Below are 11,178 nucleotides of genomic sequence, written 5' to 3' on the forward strand. Positions count from 1 at the left end.
AAAGGAGACAAGAGGCTGTGAGGGTTACAGGAGCCAACATCTGTAATGCATCTGCTAAGAGGTTGTCTCACTTGCTTGTGCAAACAGAATTGCTGATTGGAGTTGAAACGTGAGCTATTACTCTGAGTTTTAAATATCCCCAATGCCATGTACATGGTAGGCTTGAATTGCCAATCTTGATGCCAGCAGTCCAGTGCTTATCCTACATCACTACCAGGGCTCCTTCAAGTGGGTGTCAAATTGCAATAGTACTCAGACTCTCATGCATTCATTTAAAAAACGATGAGACCCTCAATATTTGCAATTTTTATTACTAGAAACAAATTCTGTGTCACTTTTAGGTTAAATTTAAAAGATTTTTCAGGAACATTTTTCTCATTCATTTGAATAGGTATCTGAAATAGAAAACTGATGCTTGGACATGATACCACCACATGAATTCAGTTTTATTTCTAGTGTATTCACATCTTGAAACATTAGGTCATTTCAACAAACCAAACCAAACAAAACAAAAACAAACTTCTAGGGCATTTTTAAAGACATTACCTAAAGTACATACAACCAGGAAACACTACTGCTGTTTTATAAAGGCAAAAATAAATGAAAAACAAAGCAAAGATCCTACAGTCATTTACTCTAAAAGATTCTAAGACTGAGTAGTGGAAAGATATTTGAACAAAGTATGTTACTTACATTAGCACAGTGTAAGGCTAAAGCACAAAAGACTGCAAACATTTTGAAGTTGTTCTCGTCCGTTTTTGAGAAGGCACCTCCGCTGATTTTGTTCACCATCTGCACTACTCCGATGACGTTCCCTCGGCTCACAATGGGCATACACAAGATATTCCGGGTGGTATAGCCTGTGTACAAGTCAACTTCTCTGTGCAAGTGTCCACGGACAAAACCAAACAGGCAGAAGAAAATACGTCACACATCCCATCATCAATATCAACTCAGTTTTGTTAACTAGAACATTCTACCTGAGTATTGTAAAAAAGGTTGAAATTGTCAAGGATTTCATTTTGCTTGGCTCCACCATCAGCACTCATGGAAGCAGATGCCAAGAAACCAAATGATGTCATGCATTGGACAAATCTGCTGTAAAAGACCTCCATGAAGTATTATAAAGGAATGATTCACTTACAAGACAAAAGTATGACTGACTCAAACTACCACCACCTGTACTTTCAATGCATGCGAAAGGAGAATCAAAGCATTTGAATTATTGTGCTGCAGAACACTGAAAGTAACATGGAAGAACAAACAAATTCATCTTGGAAGAGGTACAACCAGAAGGCCCCTGAGAAGCGAAGATATCAAGACTTCATCTCACATACTTTGGAAATGTTAGCATGAGGATCTAGTTCTTAGAGAAAGACATGCTCGGTAATGTAGGGGTCAGCAAAACAATGCAAGACCCTCAATGAGATTGACTAACACAGTGGGTACAACAACAGGGAGGATGATGGAGGACGAGACAATGAATGCTTCATTCTGTTGAACATGACTCACTTGAGGGCACCTAACAACAATGAATGCTATTGCTGTATGCCATCCAGTTGATTCTAATGCACAGAGATCCTATAAGATAGAGCAGAATTCCCTTATATGGCTTCTGAGGTTGTACTCTTCATGTAAAGAGAGAGGCAGGTCGTTCTCCCAAAGGTGGGTTAGAACCATTCACCTTTCCATTACCAGCTAAACACTTAACCAGTGCACCATGAAAGGGTTTTATACATTTCTATTACACCTAACTTGTATGTGCCTGTTAGCTTCTAAATGTAAGACATTGTGACATCTAAGGGTTTTATTCAAACCTTTAAAAAAATAGTTTAAGTTGCTTCTCTGTTTTCAAGAGAGTTTTCTAGGGAAATTCCTACAAGAATTTCAGCTTAGCATTTGATTTCATGTAGCATCGCTAAGTAAACGCAGACAATGTCAACTCAGAGGAAAGTATAATGAATGTGCTAAAATAAACACGTTTCCTTTGAAGTTGGTCATAATTTATGAGAGCTGTAACTTGCTACGCCAATTCTGAAAGAAGTTACAGTCATCACAGTTTGGAGGAGGGAATAGCAGATTACACCCCAAAGAGCCAATCAGTGGGTTCCTGCTAATAAACAATGTTTCAATCGTACACAAGCACACCCATTCGCTGTTTTGGTCTTTATTTGCCCTAAAGGGCAGAGGTGGGTACTTGTGAACAAGACTATGGTCTAACAAGCTGAAAACATTTACTCTCTGTTTCTTAATATCAGGTGCCATGGGTTATGCATTGAACTGTGAACTGTATGACAGAGAGCTCTAGTTACTACACACACTTACCAGCCCATGCTGATTTCTGTCTTTAAAAATGTGGCCATTCAAGTTGGTGTACAGTGGGATTTGTCAAACTCAAACATATGTCGTTCATCACATACAGAATATCTTAACAGATGATTTCACAGAGAACATGCTCAGGTTCAAACGATCGTACTCTCATGGGGGTTGTTGAGACGGTTTCGCCTCACAGAGACCTGTCTAGAATTTCCAAGGAGCGGCTGGTGGGTTTGACCTTGTGGTTAGCAGTCCAGTGCTGATCCCACAGTGCCACACCAGGACTCCACAAAATTAAAACTCTGGCTTGGTGGTTTTGTTTACAAAACTCCTGGAGCTGGCTTAGATGCATCACTTTATAAATGTCTCAATACGATGCCTGGGGATGACAGACATAGTTCAGAGCAAGTGTAACAGAGTTTAAGGGGAAAGAGTGGACAAGTCGAGGACATGCTGACTTGGGCTACATGGAAAAGGTCCCCACTGAGGGGACAATGCAGGTGAGGGAGGATTCAGCCAAGAAAGGCTGCCAGCACTCAGTTCTTACCGATTAAAACGTGGGTCTGCGTATGCATCTGGGATGTTCAGGACTTCTCCAGTTCTTGCTACTTGACCAGCGATTCCTTTCTCAATTGAAAATCTGCATACATACAAAGAGGGCATGCTTGTGAAAGCAGAAACATTTCAATATTTCTAAAGAGCGAATGAAAACAGGCAATGCTTTAAGTGCTGATAGGAAAGGGCTTCACGACGTTTGTGCAAAATGGAATCAGAAGATAATTAATTCTTCCCACAACCTTTCTGAAGCCCCACTGCCCTAATTTTATAATTGCAAATGCTAGATAATCTTATTATATGTATATAATGTATGTAAGTGAAGTGGAGAAAACAGTAGAAAGTTAACACTTTGTAATCTTGTTGTGTGATCTTATTCACAGTATATTCAACTACACTGGATGGCACACAGGAACAGAACCATGAACTGGCTTTCTCCAGCACGTCTTCTCATTCACCAAGTGCTGTATAATATACAAGATGCTTCAACATACATTTTCTTGTTTAATGTTCTCTGTGGTATGAACAGAGGTCCACAATGAAAGATGGAATGTGCCATCATGCTTGTAACATACTAGTGTCACAATAAAAACTATGACTCACACAAAGACCAGTGTATTTTCTACATACACAAACTGCTAACGCCACAAACTATGGCTGAGCCTTGAGATACTACTATGCAACACTTGGATCTTTAAGGCAGGCACTCTACAAAATTGATGCCATATAAAAAGTGCCAGCATTTTTACTTCTCTCACTCATTAAAATGCTAAAATCATCAAAATGCAGCCATTACCTTTTATTTAATGAGTTTTAATACTCAGTAGTATTTTTCTGTTATAAGGTATAGTCTCATGTTTATAAACAAGTTTTTCATTACAATATCATCACCATGCATGCACTCATTTCAAAATTCAGTTCAGGAAGAAGTCTACCATGTTCAATGATTCGAAAAGAATCTTCATAATATTACATTTTCACCATGATAGGAAATAATTGCTATTGAGATAAAGCTTAAAAACACCTGAAAGTAAACTAGACACTGCGTGAAACTCAAGGTTTCACGCCTTTCCTGGGCTGTGACCAATGCAAACACGCTGTCACAGATGACCATGTACAGATACAGTCTCTATTGCCCCAACACCATAGAACTGAGAGTGCCATGTGACAGACACTGGGGAGGGTTAAGGTGAGGGCCACACACCATTCACTGTCTTCAATGCTTTAGAAAGGGGCTATCCTAACAAAAAGTAATTCTTAATGAATCAGTCCACGAGAGCTAAAATATGATCTTGAATATATCCCACCTGAATTTAGAGATCATCTGAAGAACATATTTGATACATTAAACACTAAAGACCGAAGACCAGAAGAGCTGTGGGATATGTCAAGAACATCACACAGGAAGAAAGCAAAAAGTCATTAAGCAGACAAGAAAGAAGGAAAAGATCAAAATGGATGTCAGAAGAGACGCAGAAACTTGCTCTCCAGCATTTCCCTAATAAATCCGAACACCATGAATATGGTCTCTGTGTTCTGTGTGACCACTGCAATGAAGTACTGAATGCTAAAGAGAAGCAGAGAGTGTCTTGGAAGGGATGGTTAGTGTCAGAGTGAGTAAAGGAGGAAAGAGGGTTGAGGCATGTCTGACCTCTACCTCACAGGAATCAGCCTTGGGCAGATGGTGAATTAGATTCTCTTTCTCTCTGGTGAAATCTGAGGAGGTCAGACACTGTCTCCATGCCATCTCCATTGGAAGGAACAGCATTTCCCTGGAAGGCTTCAGTTGCCAAGGCACTTGAGAGAACAGTATGGGAATATACCTACTGCCACCTAGACAACTATGACTCATAGAGACCCCACAGGACACAATAGAACTGCTCCTTACAGTTTCCAAGACTGGAAATCTTATAGGAACAGGCAGTTTCATCTTTCTCCCTCAGGGAAAGACTGGTGGGCTTGAACTGGCAACCTTGAAGTTAGCAGCCCAATGATTATCCCACTGTGCCACCAGGGACTTCAAAAGGAATGCAAATGTACAGTAATGATTTTCAGTTATTGAGCATTCAGCTTAATTCTGAAATGTTTTGAGGCAATGCTCCCTGTAGGTTTTCAGATTGTGATGTGATGGAGCCACCAAGACTCCACCAACCAAACTTCATTTCAGTGACAACAGATGTCATTTCAAGAGTTAAAAAGCCCTTGAGATTCAAGATGCAACCAAGTATGCCCTACAACCAGCACATGAGCAACTGGCCAGTGACAGACTCATGTTGGTAGCTTATCAAATTATGCAGGGCTCAGAGGTTACGAATCAGGCTGCAAACCATAAGTTCAGCTGTCTGAAACTACCAGCTGTTCTGCGGGAGAAAGATGAGGCTTTCTATTCCTGTAAAGATTTACAGCCTCAGAAACCCTGTACAGGGTTGCTATGAGTTGGAACCGACTTCACGGCACATAACAACAACAACAATTTCATTGGGGTCTGGTCTGTGAGACCACCCCACAGGTTGGGAAGGTCTTTGGCAGGGAGTGATCAAGTACACCCTTTTAAACGTGCCCCAGCTCCTAGACCTCGGAATACCTGCCAACTCTTTCATCTACCTTTTCCAACATGATTTCTGGAAGGTGGCATTTCTAGGAGTGACACTAATGTGTTGTAGGTGTGGTTTTAAACTAGCACATTCCCAGAAGCACTGCCTTCAGGAGGTGGGTCCAGGTGGGAATGATACCAGCGTGTGACAAGCACTGCTTGTGACGAGGGTAACAGGGTACCCGCACATCCTCAAGCAGGGCACACTGGATTTCTACTTGTCTTGGTACCTTATTTCTTTGGTCTTCTTGAAGACAGGTTTTCCTTCCTTTTCCTCTCCAATATCAAACAGGTCTGAATATAACTCCTTGTTCTTATGGTCCACCTGGAAAAGGGCACAGCGGTCCGCATTCACCAGGTTTTTTGCATATATCTGAAGGCAGAGGAAGAAACAAGTACCAGTCAGCTGACCAAAAATTCACAGACTTTACAGAAAAGCTATCTCACAAAATAAACATCAGTTTCAGCTACTCTGGACTCTAACTGGGTAGGAAATTAGCATTATTAACAAATAAACCCTAGGTAGTGCTAATTGTTTGCCCTGGACTGCAATCCTAAAGGTTGGTGATTCTAACCCACCCAACTGTGCTGCGTAAGAAAGACCTGGGAATCCGCTTCCATAAAGATTATTGCCAAGAAAACCCTACAGAGCAGTTCTAATCTTTAGTATGTGTGGTTGCCATGAGTTGGAATCAACTCAATGACAATGGGTTAAATTTTTTAAGCGGTATAAAAAATGCCATGTATATATCTTTCACAAATATGTATATGTGTAGAAATAAATATAAAATAATTTGTATAGACATACATATAAGCACTACAAGTAAACTAATTTATAAACATATAAGTGCATATCACCATGAATAATAGTTAAGTTTTGTGACTTAAAGAGTTATGCTTTGGTGGCATAAAACTGTCGTACGATAATTAAGAAATAAAGTGTTAGGATGCCTGTTTGCAGTCTGATGTTTATGAGGAAAGATAAGAAAGTGATCATTAGAATTAATTAGAAGTATAATAAACTTCAATAAATTAACATAAAATACAATCATTCAAGTGAGTCTTATTTGTATTAGATATAAGAAAATGGGAGTGAATGGAATCATAGGTATTATTATGCATATGTACAGGTCAAATAACTGTTGTGCTATGGAGAGCTCTAGCTGGAACTTAAACATCTGGAGATCAGATATTTGACTGAACTGGCAAACTGTTTTGGTGTTAAGGAAACAGGTCCTTAAGCAACTAGCTCGTTAGTTATGTTGTCTCACTTAGTTGCTAGTTGTATTGCTCTGTGTCTGGTTCATACCCAGGTGAGCTCAGTGACCTCTTGTTTCCTTCTACTATGGAATAAAGCATGACCTTCCCACCCTGCACACCATCAGGCCCTCTTTAACCTCATCAGCCTCTAAATTCAACAAGGTTGATCTCTTTACCTGTCACGCTATTACCTCATGCCTAGAATACTTTGACACCTCTTCCAGTCTCTTTGCATCCACCTGGAATGCCTTTCTTGCCTAGCAATCTAATTGTTCTCAAAGACACATGCCAAAGTCCCCTTTGCATGACCTGGGAGATCCACAGTGTCAGTGGTAGGTTGAGATGATGTTTGGAGCTTGTAGCACCACCCTGTAGGTGAACCAACACTACAGACAAACTCTGCCACCCTCTACAAATAACTACTCTCTTTTTGAGGAATAGCTCTTGGCTGGATACTCGACCTTATGGAGATGGAGAGCTTAACCATGGACCAACATGTTAGCATGTGGCCAGAGCTGCCCATCATGAGCTGGGTATTGTCTGACCCACAGAGTCATAATGTTGACTATACATAGCAGCACTCCATTGTCAAATGCAAGAGGTATATATGAGATCAGGACCTGAAGGCAAAAGGAAGTGGCACAAACATCCATGGTCCCCATTCCTTCTATATTGTTTTCTTTCTGCCAGTCCACAAAGAAGGTATCACAGGTAGTCTGTTACAATCAGCTGACTGTGGAAAACAATCATTGGGCCTGGTTTTCAGATGGTTTTGTGCCACTTGATAATGGACGGCAGCAGCACTGCAGTCCCTTTCTGGGACCTGAATCACAGTGGTAAAAAGAAACACTACCAGTGGGGAGAACTAGAACAGTGCATCTGGGTTTTCATTTTGCTTGAGAAGAGAAATGGCCAGATGTAAAATTGTATACTGATCCATGGGCTATGACCAATTGTTTGATTGTATGTTCAGGGACTTGAAAGGAACATGATTGGGGAATTGGTGACAAGGACGTAGAGGAAGAAGTATTGGGATAAGCCTCTCTGAATGGGCAAGAACAAGTGAAGATATGTATCTCTTCTGTGAATGCTCACCAAAAGGTGACCTTGGCAAAGGAGGATTTTACCAACCAAGTGGACAGGATGACATATTATGAGAAAAGCACTCATTCTCTTTCCCCAGACATTCTTGTCACTGCCCAATGAGTTCATAATAAAGTGGTGGTAGGGAAGGAGGTTGTTCAGCATGAACTTGCACTCACCAAAGCTGACTTAGTTATGGCCACTTCCAAGTGCCCAAGTTACCAGGAGCAGAGACCAACACTAAGACTTTCATGTGGTATCTTTCATTGGGGTGATCAGTCAGTAACCCTGTGGCAAGTTGATTATATTGGACCACTCCCATCATGGAGGGGAGCGGTTTGTTCTTACTGGGACAGACACTCTGGAAATATATTTGTCTTCCCTACACACAAAGCTCCTGTAAAAAATACCATCTGTGAACATTGGAATGCTTTATCCACCATCATGGCATCCTACACAGTACTGCCTCAAATCAAGGACCCACTTCACAACAAATGAAGTTCAGCAATGTGCCCACAATCAAGGAATTCACTGGTCTTACCAGGTTCCCCATCATCTTGAAGGAGATGGCTTGACAGAACAATGGAATGGCTTTTTGAAGAATTATGGGCCAACTTGATTGGAATACCATGCAGAGGAGAGGAAATGTACTCAGGAGCCTATACATGCTCTAAATCAGCGCTCCATCTATGGTGCTGTTTCTCCCATGGAACTCACAGGTCCAGAAGTCAAGGGATGGAAATGGGAGTTGCATCACTCAATAATATTTTTCTTGCTGTTTCTCCCATGGAACTCACAGGTCCAGAAGTCAAGGGATGGAAATGGGAGTTGCATCACTCAATAATATTTTTCTTGCTGTTTCCATGATTACATGCTCTGTCAGTCTAGAGGTCTTATTTCTACAGAAAGGAATTAATTCACAAAGAGACAGAGCAATGATTCATTGAACTGGGAGTAAAGATTGTCACCTGGCCACTTTGGGGTTCCACATGCTTCCAAATCCACAGGCAAAGAAAGGGGTTACTGTATTGGCTGCAATGATTACTGGGGGAAGGTCGCACTACCATTATACAATGGAGGCAAAGCACACTATGTCTGGTTTACAGGAGTTCCACTCAGGAGTTGTGCAGTACTTTCATGCCTTATGATTAAAGCCAATAGAAAATTACAGTCTATGAGTAGAGGCAATGGATAACTACAACAACCCAATTCAGGCAGGACTACTAATGGCCCAGACACTCCAGAAATGAGAGTTTGGGTCATTCCACCAGGCCAAGAACCACAACCACTTGAGGTGCTTTCTGAACATAAAGGAAATAGGAGAATGCATATTGAAACACAGAAGATTTAAATAACCTGCTGCAGAAATGAAGACTATAAAGTTTATGAGTATTGCTTCTTGACTTTGTTCCCTTCCCTTATCATATAACATAGGATGCATTAATTTTATATCAAAGTGTTTAAATAAAACCCTGGTGACACAATTGTTACAGAGTTTCCAACAGAGAAATCGGTGGTTTGGACTCACTTGAAACACAGGGGAAAGAGATGACAGAGCTGCTTTAAAAGAAATACTACAACTTGGAAACCTAAAGAGGCAGTTCTACAAAGGCCTATAGGATCACTGTGAAATGGGATTGACTCAAAGGTAGTGGGGTTTGTTTTTTTTATGTAACTTTATATTATAGATTTTGTTTTTTAAGTTTTTATTGTGAATTATGTGGTTCTACATGAGAGAACATCAGTTTTACATTCATCCCATTGCATTTCATTTCACTGAAATGATTACAATCTCCTCCATGCACCATCAAACTAAAGGGTACACCCCACAGGCCTGCCTCTTGGCCATCAGCACACAGCCCCTCTCCTTCCCTGAGCCCAGAGTCCCCAGCCACTTCATCTTCTCTACCTCCATTTCCAGTGTCACTGCTTCTTTGGGTAGGGTCCCACACTCCCTTCTTCTCACTTGATGGTCCCAGGGACCTCTGCTCCTGGACTGCAAAATCAACCACTCCCCTCCTTTTGTTACAAAACATCTACCTATATATTTCCAACCTTCACAGTCAGTCCTGATAGCAATTATTCACTATTGTACCACAAGAGTCTTATCCCCATCTCCTTTCATTAGCCCAGCCCCAACAGATTGAAAACCATTCAGTGGAGATTCTACCTTCCCCTGCATCATCTGGAACTAGGCTCCCTCTTGAAAGCTTGTAAGCCAGTCACTTCTTGCCATTGAACCCCCACCCCAACCCCACCCCCATTTTGGGCAGCCAATGTCCAAATTGCCCATCCCTGTCAACCCTGTGTACTGAGAGAGTGGGAGTGATCCTCAATGTAAAGATTCGTTCCCAGTTTTGAGCTACTGCATTCGTAAGTATAGGTAAAGTTCATCAAATTGTAGTGGGTTACTCTTTTTTCCCCTCTTCTTTTTTCTTCTAGTCGAGTTCTGATCATCCAGCCATCGAAGCCAGGTCAAGTGGGTATTATCTGCAAGAATGGGTGTTCCTGTGTATCTTCCCTCACGTCAAATCAGCTGGACGCTTCACTCTCCACTCTAGTCCTCTGTGTCCATGTTACTGCCTCTGGGCACAGAAGTTCCTGGGCCTTGCCATACTGCTGGCCAGCCAGGTCTCCACCAGAGCTCACAGGAGTCTATTGAATGTGGTCGGACCCAAGTCCCAACTTCATTGCTGTTTTTAACCCTCTTTCCCTTATCAGTGACCAAAGTGGTCACTGGCCAGACCACATGCCTGCTTGTGTATTCCCTGAGTCTCAGTCTTAGAAAGGGATTTTGCTGTGAGGGGACCCGACCACTTGCCTTGATGGCTCCTGGGTGAATGACTTCCTTCTTCTTGTAGTAGTAAATCAGACAACCATTATTGTTTTTGATTTTTCCTGCCGATCTTTCATTCATGAAGTGTCTTCTGTTCTCCTAGCCGCTCCACGACTGAAGACAGGCTTTGCTGTTGTTGTTATGTGTCGTGAAGTTGGTACTGACCCATGGAGACCTTATGCACAGCGGAATGAAATACTGCCCGATCCTGGGCCAATCTCACTACTGTTGCCACGCTTGAGTCCATTGATGATGCCACTTGGCTAATCCATCTCATTGGGGGTCTTCCTCGTTTTCGCTGACCCTCCACCTTACCAAACATGATATCCTTCTCCAGCGACTGGTCCCTCTTGACAATATGTACAAAGTATGAGAGACGAAGTTTGGTCATCTTGGCCTCCAAGGAACATTCTGGCTGTACTTCTCCCAAAACGGATCCATTGGTTCTTTTGGCAGCCCATGGCACTTTCAATATTCTCCTCCAATACCATAACTCAAAGGCATCAATTCTTCTACAGTCTTCCTTATTCACTGT

General features: G+C 41.7%; 1 protein-coding gene across 1 annotated transcript in view; it reads right to left on the reverse strand.

The window, feature by feature from the left end:
* The window catches only part of PDE10A (phosphodiesterase 10A), a 321,369-nt gene that overhangs the window by 54,562 nt on the left and 255,629 nt on the right, over positions 1–11,178 (reverse strand). Inside the window, exons 11-13 of the mRNA XM_006871187.1 lie at positions 5,695–5,837; positions 2,864–2,956; positions 694–880 (exon numbers count right to left, since the gene is read on the reverse strand). Of these exons, the coding sequence (XP_006871249.1) occupies positions 694–880; positions 2,864–2,956; positions 5,695–5,837 (423 nt within the window). The remainder of the gene's footprint in view (positions 1–693; positions 881–2,863; positions 2,957–5,694; positions 5,838–11,178) is intronic.

This window comes from Chrysochloris asiatica, unplaced genomic scaffold (assembly GCF_000296735.1).
Source record: "Chrysochloris asiatica unplaced genomic scaffold, ChrAsi1.0 scaffold00162, whole genome shotgun sequence".
In the NCBI taxonomy this organism is placed as follows: Eukaryota; Metazoa; Chordata; class Mammalia; order Afrosoricida; family Chrysochloridae; genus Chrysochloris; species Chrysochloris asiatica.